Consider the following 18,387-nt stretch of genomic DNA (forward strand, 5'->3'; position numbering starts at 1 on the left):
TAAAATTAGCAAAGTAACATATAATTGTTTGGTTAAATAGGCTTACAAATGCACTATCTAACTACCAATTGGCCAACCTTTGACCCTCTATTCACCTAGAACAATACACCGTGACAACAACCAGGGAAGAGGCTATTTTAGATCTTGTATTGTGTAATGAGACAGGGTTAATTAGTAGTCTCATACTAAAGGATCCTCTGGGGAAGAGTGATCATAATATGATAGAATTTCACATTGAGTTTGAGAGTGACATACTTAAGTCCGAACTAGAGTCTTAAACTTAAATAAAGCCAATTATATAGGTATGAGGGGCGAGTTGGCTAAGGTAGATTGGGAAATTAGATTAAAATATATGACGGTAGATAAGCAGTGACAGACATTTAAAGAAATATTTCAGAATTCTCAACGAGTATACATTCCATTGAGAAATAAAAACTCCACAGGAAAAGCGATCCATCCTTGGCTATCTAAAGAACTTGAGGATTGTATTAGATTAAAAGAAGAGGCTTATAATGTTGCAACGAATAGCAGTAAGCTTGAGGACTGGGAGAGTTTTAGAAACCAGCAAAGGATGACAAAAAAATTGATAAAAAGGGAGAAAATAGAATATGAGAGTAAACTAGCAAGAAATATAAAAACAGATTGTAAGAGCTTCTGTAAGTATGTAAAAAGGAAGAGAATAGCAAAAGTAAACTTTCATCTCTTAGAGGCTGAGACAGGAGAAATTATAATGGGGAATAAGGAAATGGCAGAGACATTAAACAAATATGCCGTATCTGTCTTCACAGTAGAAGACGCAAAAAGCATACCAGAAATAGTGGGGAACCAAGGGGCAAATGAGAGTGAGGAACTTAAAACAATTAATATCAGTAGAGAAAAAGTACTACACAAACTAATGGTACTAAAAGCTGACAAATTCCCTGGACCTGATGCCCTACATCCTGGGGTTCTAAAAGAGGCGGCTGCAGAGATAGTGAATGCATTGGTTATGATCTTCCAAAATTCCCTAGATTCTAGAACAGGCCCACCAGATTGGAAGGTAGCAAATGTAACAACGCTATTCAAGAAAGGAGGGAGTGGGATAAAAGGGAACTACAGGCTAGTTAACCTGATATCAGTCGTCGGGAAAATGCTGGAATCCATTATTAAGGAAGTTGCAACAGGGCACTTAGAAAATCTTAATATGATTAGGCAGAGTCAACATGGTTTTATGAAAATGAAATCGTGTTTAGCAAATTTATTAGAGTTATTTGAGGATATAACTACCAGGGTAGATAAAGGGGAACCAGTGGATGTAGTATATTTGGATTTCCAAAAGGCATTAGATAAGGTGCCGCATAAAAGGTTGCTATGCAAGATAAGGGGTCAAGGGGTTGAGGGTAATATATTAGCATGGTTAGAGGATTGGTTATTGGACAGAAAATAGAGAGTAGGGAAAAATGGGTCATTTTCAGGTTGGCAGGCTGTAACTGTGGGTGCCGCAAGGATCAGGGCTGGGGCTTCAGCTATTTACAATCTTTATTAATGACGTAGATGAAGGGACCGAGTATAATGTATCCAAGTTTGTTGATGATACAAAGGTAGGTGGGAACGTAAGCTGTGAGGAGAACAAAAAGAGTCTGCAAAGGGATATAGACAATTTAAGAGAGTGGGCAAGAAGGTGGCAGATGGAGTATAATGGTGGAGCAGGCTTGAGATGCCTTTCAATAAGATCATGGCTGCTCTTTGGCCTCAACTTCACTTTCCTGCCCGATCCATATATCTCTTGATTCCCTTAGTGTCCAAAAATCTATCTATCTCAGCCTTGAACATATTCAACGACTCAGCATCCGCAGCCCTCTGGGGTAGAGAATTCCAAAGATTCACAACCCTCTGAGTGAAGAAATTCCTCCTCATCTCAGTCTTAAATGGCCGACCCCTTATCCTGAGACCATGCCCCCGAGTTCTAGACTCGCCAGCCAGGGGAAACAACCTCACAGCATCTATCCTGTCAAGCCCCCTCAGAATCTTATAGGTTTCAATTAGATCACCTCTCATTCTTCTAAACACCAAAGCGTATAGGCCTCAATCCCTTCTCATCGGACAACCCTCTCATCCCAGGAATCAATCTAGTGAATCTTCGTTGCACCCCTTCCAAGGCAAATACATCCTTCCTTAGATAAGGAGACCAAAACTATACACAGTACTCCAGGTGTGGTCTCACCAAAGCCCTGTACAATTGTAGCAAGACTTCCTTACTCTTGTACGCCAACCCCCTTGCAATAAAGACCAACGTGCCATTTGCTTTCCTAATTGCTTGCTGTACCTGCATGCTAACTTTCTGTGTTTCTTGCACGAGGACACCCAAATCTCTCTGAACACCAACATTTAATAGTTTCTCACCATTTAAAAAATATTCTGCTTTTCTATTCTTCCTACCAAAGTGAATAACCTCACATTTCCTCACATTATACTCCATCTGCCACCTTCTTGCCCACTTACTTAAATTGTCTATATCCCTTTGCAGACTCTTTTTGTTCTCCTCACAGCTTGCTTTCCCATCTACCTTTGTATCATCAGCAAACTTAGATACATTATACTCGGTCCCTTCGTCTACGTCATTAATATAGATTGTGAATAGCTGAGGCCCCAGCACTGATCCTTGTGGCATCACTAGTTACAGCCTGCCAACCTGAAAATGTCCCATTTATCCCTACTCTCTGTTTTCTGTCTGTTAACCAATCCTTTATCCATGCTAATATATTACCCCCCAACCCCATGAGCCCTTATCTTGCATAGCACCTTATCGAATGTCTTTTGGAAATCCAAATATACTACAACCACTGGTTCCCCCTTATCTAATTGAATGGTGGAGCAGGCTCGAGGGGCCATATGGTTTACTCCTATTCCTATTTCTTATAATATCTCTGCAGCTATCAATTTGCACAACCACTTCCTGACCTCCACCTTTGATGCTCGTATCTCCAGCAAAACTTTCACCATCTCTCATCCTGGTCTTTAGAAAGGATAGGGAAACTGGAAGAGGAGGAAGTAACTAAAGTAGTAGACAAGGGAATGTCTATGGATGTAGTTTATATAGATTTCCAGAAGGCATTCGAAAAGGTTCCACATAAGAGATTGTTAGCTAAAATTAAAGCTCATGGAATTGAAGGCAAATTATTTACCTGGTTAGGAGATTGGTTAGACGGTAGAAGACATAGAGTAGTGATAATGGGTATATGCTCGAATTGGAAGGAAGTGACTAGTGGTGTTCCACAAGCCTCTGTGCTGGGGCCTCAATTATTCACTATATTTATTAATGACTTAGATAACAGAATAGAGAGCCATCTATCCAAGTTTGCTGATGACACAAAAATTAGTGACATAGTAACTAGTGTAGACGGAAGCATAAAATTACGAAGAGACATTGATAGACTAGTGAGTGGGCAAAACTGTGGCAGATGGATTTCAATGCAGGTAAGTGTAAGATCATCCATTTTGAACCAAAAAAGGATAGATCCGAGTATTTTTTAAATGGTGTAAAGCTAGGAACAGTGGAGATCCAAAGAGATTTAAGGGTCCATGTACACAGATCACTAAAATGTAGTAGTCAGGTACAAAAAATAATCAAAAAGTCTATTGGAATGTTAGCCTTTATAGCTTGAGGGCTAGAACATATAGGGGAGGAAGTTTTGCTGCAGCTATACAAAGCCCTGGTTAGACCAATCTGGAGTTCTGTGCACAGTTCTGAGCACTGCAACTTAAGAAAGAGATATTGGCCTTGGAAGGAATGCAGCGCAGATTCACCAGAATGTTACCAGGGCTCCAAGAGTTAAATTATGAAGAGAGATTACATAAACTAGGCTTGTATTCCCTGGAATATAGAAGGTTAAGGAGTGATTTGATTGAGGTTTTTAGGATTTTGAAAAGAACTGATAGGGTAGATAGAGAGAAACTTTTTTCCGCTAGTGGAGTGGTAGAACTGTGGAACTCTCTCCCAGAAAAAAGCAGTTGATGCCAGCTCAATTAATAATTTTAAATCCGAGATCAATAGATTTTTGCTAGCCAAGGGTATTAAAGAATATGGAACCAAGGCGGGTGGATGGAGTTGGGATAAAGATCAGCCACGATCTCATTCTACAGACTCAAGGTGCTGCATGGCCTGCTCCTGTACCCATGTTCCTGGTTGTTCCCCCTGGGATGGCAATCATTTACAACTGCACTTTCAAACTTCCAACTGCCTAGCCTTCCATTCACCATGATACTTCTGTAGCGGTTGATTTGCTCAACCACTCCCTCATCTTCACCTTTAATGCCCTTGTCCTCAGCAAAATCTTTACTTTCTCCCAATCTGTTTGTTCCCCCTGGTATGGCCTCCATCTTTGTTCCCTCAAGTCCAAGGGGCACAGATTTGATTATATCTGGTGCACAACTGGCTTAGCCATCCATCACTAGATCTGAATGGACCATTTCAAGCGCTATCGGGCCTCAGTCTCCTCTGCCAAAATTACCCATCAGTCTATGATCATTCTGGAAAGCAAAGATAATCCCCGGCTTCATTTCTCCACTATCAACCCTGTCCTCAAATCCCGCTCGCATGCCCCCTCCACCCTCACCGCTAACATCAGTGTAAGGAGCTCACTAATTTCTTTATCACCAAGATAGAGATCTGTTCAGCTGCCTCTGCTGTTTCTCCCCTTCCCCTTGCTCATCAAGCTAAACCTCACCCCAGGCACTCCCAGTGCCTTAGCTCTGAACCCCCGTCCCTCTCTAATTTCTTGCACATTTCCCCTAATGCACCTCTCTGAGCTCATCTAATTTCTGAGACCCACCTCCTGCTCCCTTGACCCCAATCCCACTAAACTGCTTACCACCCAACTTCCCTTCTGGGCCTCCATGCTTGAGGGATAGTCCCCTTCCATTTCAAAACTGCCATCATCACCCTCCTTTTCAAAAAAAAACCTACCCTCAACCCCTCTGTCCTTAGAATCATTCCATCTCCAACCTCACCACCCTCTCTAAAATCCTTGACTATGTCATCGCCACCCAAATCCGTGCCCATTTCTCCCACAGCTCCCTGTTTGAATTTCTCCAATTGGATTTTTGCCCCTTTCACAGGACCGAAATGGCCCTAACCAGTCACAAATGATATTCTCCGTCACTGTGACCTCCATTGTCATGCCCGTCCCTATTTCTGCAACCTCCTCCAGCCCCACAACCCTTCCCCTGAACTCTCCACATCTCCAACTTAGGCCTCTTGTGCATCTTCCCCTTCCTGGAGTTATCTCCCTAAGTTCTCTGCCTCTCAATCTCCCTTACCTTCTTTAAGATCGTCCTTAAAAACAATATCTTTTGGTCACCCCCCTTAATATTTGCTTCTCTAGCTCAACGTCCATTTTTGTGGTTATGCCTCTGTGCACCGTGGGACAATTTTCTACATTAAAGTCGCTATATAAATGCAAGTTATTATTGAACTAGATATTGGGTTAGAATTTTTGTTTCTGCCACTACTCTGGGGTTTCTGCTGATCTTCCACCAAAGTTATGGCAAGAGATTGGGGAACCCGTGTGGAAACTCTACCCCATTGTCTTTTTCTGCTGATATTAAGAAACATAACTGCTGGTGTGAAATTCCTCTCAATAGTATTTTGGGAGTAATGAATGAAACAAGGTTCAGTTATTCCCGAATTTTGCTCTGATATTCTGCTGGTACTTTTATAGGAACATAGGAACAGGAGTAGGCCATTCAGCCCCTCGTGCCTGCTCCGCCATTTGATAAGATCATGGCTGATCTGTGATTTAACTCCATATACCTGCCTTTGGCCCATATCCCTTAATACCTTTGGTTGCCAAAAAGCTATCTATCTCACATTTAAATTTAGCAATTGAGCTAGTATCAATTGCCATTTGCGGAAGAGAGTTCCAAACTTCTACAACCCTTTGTGTGTAGAAATGTTTTCTAATCTCGCTCCTGAAAGGTCTGGCTCTAATTTTTAGACTGTGCCCCCTACTCCTAAAATCCCCAACCAGCGGAAATAGTTTCTCTCTATCCACCCTATCTGTTCCCCTTAATATCTTATAAACTTCGATCAGATCACCCCTTAACCTTCGAAACTCTAGAGAATACAACCCCAATTTGTGTAATCTCTCCTTGTAACTTAACCCTTGAAGTCCGGGTATCATTCTAGTAAACCTACGCTGCACTCCCTCCAAGGCCAATATGTCCTTCCGAAGGTGCGGTGCCCAGAACTGCTCACAGTACTCCAGGTGCGGTCTAACCCGGGTTTTGTATAGCTGCAGCATAACTTCTGCCCCCTTGTACTCCAGTCCTCTAGATATAAAGGCCAGCATTCCATTTGCCTTCTTGATTATTTTATCGCAAGGGATCATGTTCATTCGATCTGCTGACTCACTTCATTCTTTTACTATGGGCTCTGGGATTTGGGGCTTTGTGGTGCCTCTTTAGCAGCTCTGTTAAGATCAAATTGATTTTCTATCAGTAAACGTTAACTTTCCAAAACATTTTTTGTAAAGTTGTCAGTTTCAGAATGGTAAGCTGGCAGTATTAATGTAAAGTTACTTACAGGGGTCAAGAGCCTCGGTTTAAACCAATTACTGAAAAAGTGTTTTATTTGGTAGCCCAAGTTACGGGTTGATGTAAATCACCAAATCAAAATGCAGAAAGTAGCATCCTTATGCCTCTGTAATTATTGTGCAGAATTTCAAAGAGCCTTTACTGCCACCTATTAGATGATTCAGCCCAGGCCTTTTTTTGTGATAACTTTTACATAAGAACATAAGAACATAAGAAATTGGAGCAGGAGTAGGCCAATCGGCCCCTCGAGCCTGCTCCGCCATTCAATAAGATCATGGCTGATCTGATCCCAACCACAAATCTAAAGAACACAAGAAGTCGGAGCAGGACCCGGCCACATAGCCCCTGGGCCCTCTCCGCCACCCACAGGGCATTGACCGATCCGAACTCAGCTTCATGTCCAATTTCCTGCCCGCTCCCCATAACCCCTAATTCCCTTTACTTCTAGGAAACTGTCTTTTTCTGTTTTAAATTTATCTAATGATGTAGCTTCCACAGCTTCCTGGGGCAGCAAATTCCACAGACCTACCACCCTCTGAGTGAAGAAGTTTCTCCTCATCTCAGTTTTGAAAGAGCAGCCCCTTATTCTAAGATTATGCCCCCTAGTTCTAGTTTCACCCATCTTTGGGAACATCCTTACTGCATCCACCCGATCAAGACCCTTCACAATCTTATATGTTTCAATAAGATCGCCTCTCATTCTTCTGAACCTCTCTTCTCTCCTGGAGCCACTGACTTTTGCTAGGGTACAATTCCAGTGCGTGCTGACAACCCTCTAGTAACTCACCCAAGTGGCCTTTTCTTCATCTATGACCCTAGACAATGAGTGTCGGCAGACTATTCAACCGTGGGGGATTGGGGGATGGGGAAGTGGGATTGCAGCTCAGCCTGATCCTATTCTCATTTAATGCCCACACACACATACCTATTCAGCAGTGGTCTCTTAAAGCAATTTGTTCTCAAAGCACAAAGTCAAAGGGCGTAAGTTTGACTTTGAAGTCAATGGAAATAAAAATCGGGAGAGATGTAAAACTGGCTGCCAATTCACTATCACCTGTTTTGCACTATCGCACAAAGTCAAAATTACCCCCAAGGATTTCGAGTGAATACAGCAGTCCAAGGGCTTGTCTTAAAAAGGAATGGTATGATTCTGATGGCATAAGCTTCTATCAGACAAAAATGCTACATGTAATTCTTTTGGCAAAATTAAGTTTCTGGACATAACACATTATCCTTAAGGCAACAGCTGTGGAAGAGAGGGTACTGAGCTAAAAGCATTGCTCCAGCTGGCCCCAGTGACTGCGAAGGGCTTCCTGACAACTAAGAATTGTCATCATAACATCCTTTGGGTTACAAAGCATGCAAGAATGGAAAATGTGCAATCCAAAGGGCTGTTCGGCCAAAGTATAATGAGGCGCCAATATCTTCCCCAAAGAATGAGATAATGTACTGTCCAGAATAAACTGGTTTAGTTGCAAAAAGCTTGTAATACATCTCTGCAACATCCAAAAACTGAAAGATATTCTCTTGTGAGCATTACATGATTCTCCAGTCCTAAGCAGTGTTTCAAACAAACAGATAGTTAGGGAGAGGAAGGCAGCAGTTCATACATTTTTGATAGGGAACTATGGTATGCTGCTGATGCTGAAGAAACAATATTTATAATATGCTAGTCGATCTCCCTTGGTGCTGCACATGGAAGTCAAGATCAAGTGTAGTCTTCAGGTGCAGCAGGGTTAGAGGGTAAAGGATAATTGGACCAGGGCACACAGACGTAGTTCAGTCTCCATTTTAAAGTCATACATTCTTTTCCAATTTCTGTATTTTCATTATGAATTCCGATGTCCACATTTATATTGGAAACTGCCAAAGTAAACTTGTTAAGCTGTAATTACACCCTCCTGCCAGTAGTGGCGCAGCAGTGCATCCACTGAGGGAGGGTATAATTGCCGCTTGATCGATTTACAAGGCAATTTCCATTATAAATGTGGACATAAGCGCCAGTAATTTCCGCAAAGGCTCCCTGATCGTCCACTGTAACTATGTGGAAACCTCAGAGAAATGGTGTAAATGGCTGTTCCTGCCATTTCTTGGAGGTTTTCCCCGATCCTCCGCCAAAGTCACGGCGGCGATTGGGGAAACTCCACCACAATTCTATCGCAAGACATATAATAAAGTTGACAGAGAGTGCCTGCAGATGGCAGATTTTAAATATATTATAGATATACTTGTATTTATACAGAAACTTGTTGTGTGCATACAAAGTGCTTCACACAAAATACATTACTTTGGAAAGTGACTCATCTAGACAAACATGGCAGCCATTCTGCACCAGTGATGTCACACAACTAGCAATGAAATGAATGACGAGTTAATCATTTAGTAGTGTTGGCCAGAACACCAGGGGGTGCTCCCTGTTCTTAGTGCCATGGGATGTTTAACATTCACCTAAACAGGCACACAGAGTCTTGGTTTAACATCTCATCTGGGGGATGTCCTGTACTGTCTGCCTAGCTTATATACTCAAGTTCAAATGCAGGCTATGAAAGGGAAATCGTGTTTGACAAATCTATTCAAATTTTTTGAGGGTGTAACTAGCAGGGTAGATAAGGGGGAACCAGTGGATGTAGTATATTTGGATTTTCAAAAGGACATTTGATAAGGTGCCACGCAAGAGGTTGTTACACAAGATTAGGGCTCATGGGATTGGGGGTAACATATTAGCATGGATTGAAGATTGGTTAATGGAGAGAAAACAGAGAGTAGGAATAAACGGGTCATTTTCAGTGTGGCAGGTTGTAACTAGTGCGGTGTCGTAAGGATCAGTGCTTCGGCCTCAGCTGTTTGCAATCTACATCAATGACTTAGATGAGGGGACCTTGTATAATGTATCCAAGTTTGTTGATGATATAAAGCTAGGTGGGAAAGTAAGCTGTGAGGTGGACACAAGGAGACTACAAAGGGATATAGGCAGGTTAAGTGAGTGGTCAAGAAGGTAGCAGATGGAGTATAATGTGGGGAAATGTGAAATTATCCACTTTGGTAGGAAGAATACAAAAGCAGAATATTTTTTAAAAGGTGAGAGACAAAGAAATGTTGGTAGTCAGAGGGATTTGGGTATCCTCGTACATGAATCACAGAAAGTTAACATGCAGGTACAGCAAGCAATGAGGAAGGCAAATGAAATGTCAGCCTTTATTGCAAGGGGTTTGGAGTATAAGAGTAAGGCGGTCTTGCTGCAATTATAAAGGGGTCTGGTGAGACCACACCTGGAGTACTGTGTACAGTTTTGGTCTCCTTACTTAAGGAAGAATATACTTGCCTTAGAGGGGGTGCAACGAAGGTTCACTAGATTGATTCCTGGGATGAGAGCGTTGTCATATGAGCAGAGATTGAGTAGAATGAGCCTATAGTCTCTGGAGTTTAGAAGAATGAGAGGTGATCTCATTGAAACATATAAGATTCTGAGGAGGCTTGACAGGGTAGCTGAGAGGTTGTTTCCCCTGGCTAGAGAGTCTACAACTAGGGGGCAGAGTCTCAGGATAAGGGGTCAGCCATTTAAGGCTGAGATGAGGAGGAATTTCTTCAATCAGAGGGTTGTGAATCTTTGGAATTCTCTACCGTAGAGGGCTGTAGATGCTGAGTCGTCGAGTATATTCAAGACTGAGATTGATGGATATTTGGACTCTAAGGGAATCAAGGGATATGAGGATAGGGCGGGAAAGTGGAGTTGAGATAGAAGATCAGCCATGATCTGATTGAATGGTGGTGCAGGCTCAAGGGGCCATATGGCCTACTCCTGCTCCTGTTTCTTATGATCTTATGTTCAACCCACAATCTTCTGACACAGAGACGAGTGCTACCTTCTGAGCCAAGCTGACACCCAGTTATTTGGAGAAGTAACATTTTCTTGTTCCCAAATGACTAATTATTCGGTGCACTTTAAATTTTTTTTATTTGTTCATGGAATGTGGGCGTCGCTGGCATGGCCAGCATTTATTGCCCATCCCTAATTGTCCTTGAGAAGGTGGTGGTGAGCCACCTTCTTGAACTGCTGCAGTCCGTGTGGTGAAGGTTCTCCCACAGTGGTGTTAGGTAGGGAGTTCCAGGATTTTGACCCAGCAACGATGAAGGAATGGCGATATATTTCCAAGTTGGGATGGTGTGTGACTTGGAGGGGGATGTGCAGGTGGTGTTGTTCCCATGTGCCTGCTGCCCTTGTCCTTCTAGGTGGTAGAGGTCGCAGGTTTGGGAGGTGCTGTCGAAGAAGCCTTGGCAAGTTGCTGCAGTGCATCCTGTAGATGGTACACACTGCAGCCACGGTGCGCCGGTGCTGAAGGGAGTGAATGTTTAGGGTGGTGGATGGAGTGCCAATCAAGCAGGCTGCTTTATCCTGGATGGTGTCCAGCTTCTTGAGTGTTGTTGGAGCTGCACTCATCCAGGTAAGTGGAGAGAATTCCATCACACTCCTGACTTGTGCCCTGTAGATGGTGGAAAGGCTTTGGGGAGTCAGGAGGTGAGTCACTCGCCGCAGAATACCCAGCCTCTGACCTGCTCTTGTAGCCACAGTATTTATGTGGCTGGTCCAGTTAAGTTTCTATGGGTAACCGCAGAGTGACACAGTTGCTCATGCTGTATTTGACCAACATTCTTAATTCTGTAAAAGAAGTCAAATGTTTTTTTTGTATTCTGTGGCAGTGTAAAACACCCAGATTGTCAATGATTGAAAATAACTTTATTTTATTCTACTTTAAGATTAATAGCATTAAGAATGATAATTTAGTGACAACTCTGTAAATAATTACAAATCACTGTACAGATAATCATAACAATTGGGATTGAAATGGGGAATTGTGGTAAAATGAAAAACTTGTAATTACTTGAATATGATTGATAAATGCTTCATGAATTTAGGGCTCTGATTCATATGATTATTGCATTAGGTATTTTCTAGATCCAGACATGTCTGCTAGCTGCTTTGAATCTTCATATTTGCCTGTTTAGTGTTTCTGACACTAACCTCAATTCATTTACCAAACAGGCATTAAAATAACCCTGTGCAATGAAGAACACTCAATTAATTTCTGTCTTCAGTCTAAAGCGAATTTTTAAAACTTTATAAATAATGCTGTAAAGCACTGGATAATTTTTTGGCTCACAAGTTCCAGGTAACAGGTTAATTCCTCAGGGGTATTGTGTGGGGTTGTAGCTCATTTGTTCCAGTAACTGGATATACAGATTGCTCAGCAGGTGGCACAAGATGTACAGCTGTCTTGGTGTCCAACTTGGCAATGAAGGTGTGTGGTGAACGGTGCAAAGGTCTCAGGGGTGATGAACCTGAATGTTTCTATGCTGAGGGAGTTGTCGAAAGTCAAAACCTCTTATCTCAGCATGCAACGCTCATAAATTAGGTGTTATCCTTTAAAATGCAGGCTTACTAATGGCAGTAGTGTGAAAACTCGATTAACTGTCACAATGGAGGCATCCCTGCTACAGGAAAATTATGGAAATTGTTGGAAAATTGACAATCCCATGTTTTTTCATTTTAATCTTGGCTGTTTATCTGAGGACTGGCAGCTCCGATCCTCAGATCCGAAGCCCTGACTTCTGCTGGGCTCCCAACCCGCCTACCCCACATGAAATTGTGGCAGATAATAGAGAATGTAAATGAAGAAACAGGGATAATCTAGGGCACCATGATGAAGGTGCGTGCTCAGAGGGGTGTCTACCGCTATCATGACACTGCATCATGTCAGGACAGAGAGTTTAGTAGACGGTGAACTGAGTTCCGAAGATTGGTGTCAATCGGGAAAACCTGAGTCTTCATTGCTACTGAACATTTGCACATCTGTTAGGTTTATCTTTGGTGTTGCTGCCTGTGCGAAAATTGTGTGTCGGGAGCTGGTAGCACTTGGACAGTATAAAACAGCTTCAGACTTGACAAAAATGCTTATTATTAAAGAATCATTTTTAAACACAGTAAACTATTACGTTGTGCACTTTAGAAACCATTAACACATTGAAAAAAATTAACATTTGCTGCTAACAAGTTTGCCTTGTGCAGTGCTAGCAAGAAATATCTCAGCTTCTCATCCAATGTCTAAAACAACTCAAAAGTAAAATGTATTCTTAGTAGATAAGAAAGTCTGAATGAGAGCAGTTTGGCTTTCTAAGAGATTAGAAATAAATGGTTTGGTCCCCATTTTATTCTGGATTTAAAATGGGCTGAATGGCCTAACTCATCTGTACCTATCATGTGATGTTCTACATGCTGAATTGCTAGTCTCAGCTGTCCCAACATAAGAGGGGCTTCTATGAGGCCAGGAACTTCTCTTTAGGAAGAGAAGAAAATCCAGCGGGAGAGCTGCATTCGACTTGTCCTGTTAACCTACTGGTGACTGGTTTCAGAGTAACGTTTAGGGAGGCCAATACTGCAAGGTGAGGGAGAGGAGAAAAGTATCATAAAAGGGGGATTCTCATGCTGGGAAAATAAAAAAAAGGGATGGAGGATGAAGACCCGGCATCACAGGCCTCCACTCCCTTTTCCTCTTCTTTGTGGCCAGGAATTTAGTATTCCTGGGTACATAGCTGAGGAAAATCTGCTCCATTGACTTTTGTTGGTTATGGTTCCATGGGCAGAGGGTACTTTCTGATATCATGCCCAAAGGCCCATTCTTCCTGGGTGAGCCTAGATATTGAATGGCAGCAGGCTATATTTATATTTTTGTTGAAAATTATTTGCTTTATTATACATTTATGTATATTTTCTGCAATTACTAAATAGCAACCTAGCTTAATGTTCATTTCCACTTAACATGTAAACTTTGCATGACTGCATTCAAACTACAAAAAAATAACTTCTGAGGTTATGTAGTTGAACAAAAATGTAGAACTAACTAAACAATCATTTGCTACTTTACAAACTGCAAATGGCACAAAAGTAGTTCTTATGTAATGTGTGAGCAAATCTATATTTGTTACACCCTAGAGATATACTTGCATTTAAAATGCTGAAAACATCAATGCCAGCTAACATTTACAGTTAAACAGCTTTTAAGTATGAGGGCTGTAATTGTCTAAACATGTGGTTAAGCTGTTCCTGAAGACAGCTCAGCCATTTGATTTACCTGCCAAAGCACACTTTAAAAAAAAATTCTTCTGAGGCTGCTCGAGATTTGGAAATATAAATGTATGCTGCAAGAGCTTTCACATGGCTAGAAACTTCCAGCACCTGACTTACTGGAGGTCACTTACAAGGTCAGAATACTAATACAATCATTTCACCAGCAGACATCTTGGTCTTTGATAGTGAAGTTGTCTAAAAGGAAGGTTGAATAGTTAAATGGCCCTTGTCCAATTTAAGGGAATTTAACAACAACAACAACTTGCATTTATATAGTACCTTTAACGTAGTAAAACATCCCAAGGTACTTCACAGGAGCGATTATCAAACAGGATTTGACACTGAGCCACATAAGGAGATATTAGGACAGGTGACCAAAAGTTTGGTCAAAGAGGTAGGTTTTAAGGAGCGCCTTAAAGGAGAGAGAGATAGAGAGGCGGAGAGGTTTAGGGAGAAATTCCAGAGCTTAGGCTCTAGGCTGCTGAAGGCACAGATGCCAATGGTGGAGCGAAGAAAATGACCATAGAATCATACAGCACAGAAGGAGGCCATGTGGCCCATTGTGCCTGTGTTGGCTCTTTGAATAACATTTTTTAACTCCTTTTATATCAGCTAATTTTTTTTTGCTTTACCCCGTGCAAAATTCTTTTGCTGTCTTCAGGTTTTGCTTGCAGTCCAGCTGATTGAAGGGTGAATTATTAATATAAAGTAAAACAATTATGTGTAGTTTGATTAAAATTTATTTATGCAGCTAACTGAAGAATAGAGGCTATATATAGGCACCATGGTGATAGAAAGTTCTGATTCACTGAGGCAGGGTATTGATAGAATGTAAGTTCATGGCCATAATTCTCCATACGTTGTTCCATCAGGAAGGAGCATGGAGGAAATGCCTGGCACTTCCCCAGAGATATGGAGAGGATAATTGGAGAGAGACATGCAAGCCACTCTAGGATAGGGCACTTTCAATATGAAATATGCCCCAAGCTAGGTAATGTTAAAAAATAGCAGTCAAATTTTCTACTTAAGAAGCATTGAATTTTACCAGCTTGGACATCTCCCAGTTGGCATCCAGGACAGACACAGGTGCTAATCTGTGGGATTTTTAATGGAGCCACTTGCCAATGGGTATCATTACTGATGCCAACTGAGTGGCTCCCAGCTGTGTTTGGAGACCTGATGTGGTGGGTCAGTCTGGGAAGAAAAAGAAAAGTTAAAAAACAAGACTGCCTACCAAGTAGGAATTGTTTCCATTTTTGACACTGGCTAGCTGGCTTGATTGTACTTTATACTGAAAGAACTCCCACTACACTTACCTTATTTAAGAGTGGCATAGGGAGTGCCTGGGAGTACACCACCTTCCTGCCCTCAAGGCTGGGCATTGGCACAAGGTTTGAGTGGAAGCTAAAAAAAGTTGGAAAAATTTGTGGGGGAGAGGAGACACAAAGAAATAATACTGTAATTGAAATAAAAACAGAAAATGAAAAGCAACATCTGAAAGGAAAAGATAGTTTAACATCTAGAGTGCAACTCTCCATCAGAACACTTCTGATGAAGTGCCCACTTGAGAGGCTAACCTCTTTTCTATTTCAGATATTGACTGACTTGAGCATTTTGGATTTCGAGCAGTCACGATTTTTTCTGTTAACTTGATCCCCTTCCTTCCTGAAGGTGCTGACTTGTTGCTGTGTTATGGTTCCATGGAAATTGACTGCCCTCGGTACCTTGGCCAAGTGACCATTCTTCATGCATGAGCCTCGACAGTGAGAATTGGTAGGTTATTCAACTGTGGAGGCATCATACCTGAGCCCGATCTGGTTCTCACCCAATGTCTCAATGGTGTACTGCCAGCAGGGGTTCCTAGATAATCATCCCTCCCTAACTTTACTCTCCTTAACCCAAGACAAGGCCAATTATAGCTCCCCATTGCCTCCCTGGTTGAGATTAGCTAACTCAGTGCAGACTGCAGATCAAACCTTGGACCTTCCTAGTCTGTGGTTACTGATTGTATTAACATGATGAACCATTGGAAGTCCCTCATTTGTGTTTTTTATCTAAAATAATTAACAATGCTATCTTGCGCTCATTAATTCTGTATGTATTCTGCGGAGAGAGGCTGATCAGCTGGAGAAAAATTGACTAGTGTTAGTTTAATGTTCAGTTATTTTACCTCTTCAAAAGACCATACATTCTCCACAAAATCTGCATTAATTCTGGTTTATCTCAAAGTGGAAGCATAGCCAATAGCAGTCTCTGACCTACTGATCTATACCAGACAAATTATTGTGTTAAAACACTCACATACTTTGTGCCATCTCATGCAGCTGCAGATAAAAAGCAGTGAATAAAGTCAACAATCTGACAGGAAAACTAAACAAAAAAGGCAGATTTACTGAATATGTACCACCTTAGACCAGTCTCCTGTTCTCCAGACGTAGCATTTGGAATAATCCTCGCAGTCTTCTGCCTCCTTTGGGCGTGTTGATAAATCGCATTTCTTGCGTGGATTGGTGCACTTTATAGTTCGATGCCGAGCCCCCTTGCCACATTTCACTGAGCACTGTAACGCACACCAACATAAGGATATAATTTACAATAACATCACACCCTATCCAACACTGCTACAGATGTCGACACAGCGCTCAACTCATCTGTTCCTAAAAATCTCTAAAGGAAACTAAAACTCTGAAAACACACGACACAGCGATCAGAAGAAAGTGATAAATCATCAAGCAAATGTCAAGATTTCGTGACAGCTGTTTCTGTTGAAATCTGTGTTCATTTACATCCACAGGTGAATTACGTTGTCTGCATTCCTAAACTGAGTTGACACTAAATCATACAGCTTAACTACTCTAGACGAAACCTCAGTTGGTTCTAGCAATAGGTATCTTGTCCCAATTTATCTTTCCCCATAAAATTTGACATGCCAATTTATTGCATCCTCAGAAACTGCAGATTTCTGTGCTTTGGTCAACATAAAATTGTACAATGCCAAGCACTGTTTTTTTCCTGTTCCTTTCCTGTAGATGCTAACTGATGTTGGAATTGAGGTCTATTGACAATACAGTACCATCATTTTATCTCGTATGCTGTTGCGGTCTACTGGGAGAAGGGTCAGTTTTCTAGGAAGTTTCCACATTAAAGTTTGTCGATCAAGCTAACTCCTGTCTGAGTAGAGTCATCCAAACTGAGGAAGGAGAATGTAAACAACTGATAGAAATTGACACATATTGGCATCTACTTATGAAGAAGCTTTAAAGTTTTACATAGAAACATAGAAAATAGGTGCAGGAGTAGGCCATTCGGCCCTTCGAGCCTGCTCCGCTATTCAATATGATCATGGCTGATCCTCTACCTCAATACCATAGTCCCGCTCTCTCCCCATACCCCTTGATGCCTTTTGTGTCTAGAAATCTATCTAGCTCCTTCTTAAATATATTCAGTATTTTATTTTTCAAACAAATTCTTTCCAAATCTGTAAAAGCTGGATTTTGTACTATTAGCATGTACATAAAGTGCAATTTTGCAGAAATCATATATTGGGGAGAGTTTGGAAAATAACAATACACATTAGATAGAGCAAGCAATCTGAAAAATGTACTGAATACCAATGGAAGTACAGACAAGGTTTGCTGAATACACATGAGTCATTCAAATGGAGCCATGTATTATCATAATACCATATTGGGGTTACTCACTAATCTTTGTTGATCTGCAAAATGACATTTATGGAGAATCACACTTCAAGAATATCACCCTCCCATATGGACTTGAAAGATGTGTAACTGTTAAATTTAATTGCTATTGATTTTGTTTCTTACAATGTGGCTCTGCTTTTCTTAATGCCTGGGTAGTAGCTGATTATTACTGGCCTTTTAGATATCAATTCCATTTTTTACATTAAGAAATTTTTAATGGGCAACAGTAGTAGGATCTTAATTAAAAATGGAAACCTGATGTGTACTGAATTTTGGTGATTGTGTTTTGTCCAATTATGCCCAATTTAGATTATTTTGGATTTGGGGTGGCCCAATCCTTTTAACAAAATGGTAGTGAGCATTCACTACTAGTTCAATAGCACATGAGTATCACCAATTTGTGTACCATTCCATAATTTTCTCATCCATGCTTGTTGGTGGTGAGCGATTGCTGTCTGTGGGTATTCATTGTTGCCAGCTGATACCCTAATGACAAGCACTGTACTCATGGCAGACTCTAGTCCGATTCGGAGCAATTCAGCAGGCTGAGGGATGGGTTAGAAGGAGGAAGAGGAAGAGGAAATGCATTATATTAATGATTTGGATGAGAATTTAGGAGGCATGGTTAGTAAGTTTGCAGATGACACCAAGATTGGTGGCATTGTGGACAGTGAAGAAGGTTATCTAGGATTGCAACGGGATCTTGATAAATTGGGCCAGTGGGCCGATGAATGGCAGATGGAGTTTAATTTAGATAAATGTGAGGTGCTGCATTTTGGTAGGTCGAATCGGACCAGGACCTACTCCGTTAATGGTAGGGCGTTGGGGAGAGTTATAGAACAAAGAGATCTAGGAGTACAGGTTCATAGCTCCTTGAAAGTGGACGCACAGGTGGATAGGGTGGTGAAGAAGGCATTCGGCATGCTTGGTTTCATTGGTCAGAACATTGAATACAGGAGTTGGGATGTCTTGTTGAAGTTGTACAAGACA

General features: G+C 41.5%; 1 protein-coding gene across 1 annotated transcript in view; it reads right to left on the reverse strand.

The window, feature by feature from the left end:
* The window catches only part of LOC137321076 (A disintegrin and metalloproteinase with thrombospondin motifs 19-like), a 464,190-nt gene that overhangs the window by 22,112 nt on the left and 423,691 nt on the right, over window positions 1-18,387 (reverse strand). The window contains exon 21 of the mRNA XM_067983256.1: window positions 16,104-16,256. Within this exon, the coding sequence (XP_067839357.1) occupies window positions 16,104-16,256 (153 nt within the window). The remainder of the gene's footprint in view (window positions 1-16,103; window positions 16,257-18,387) is intronic.

Source organism: Heptranchias perlo, chromosome 4 (assembly GCF_035084215.1).
Source record: "Heptranchias perlo isolate sHepPer1 chromosome 4, sHepPer1.hap1, whole genome shotgun sequence".
NCBI classification, from domain to species: domain Eukaryota; kingdom Metazoa; phylum Chordata; class Chondrichthyes; order Hexanchiformes; family Hexanchidae; genus Heptranchias; species Heptranchias perlo.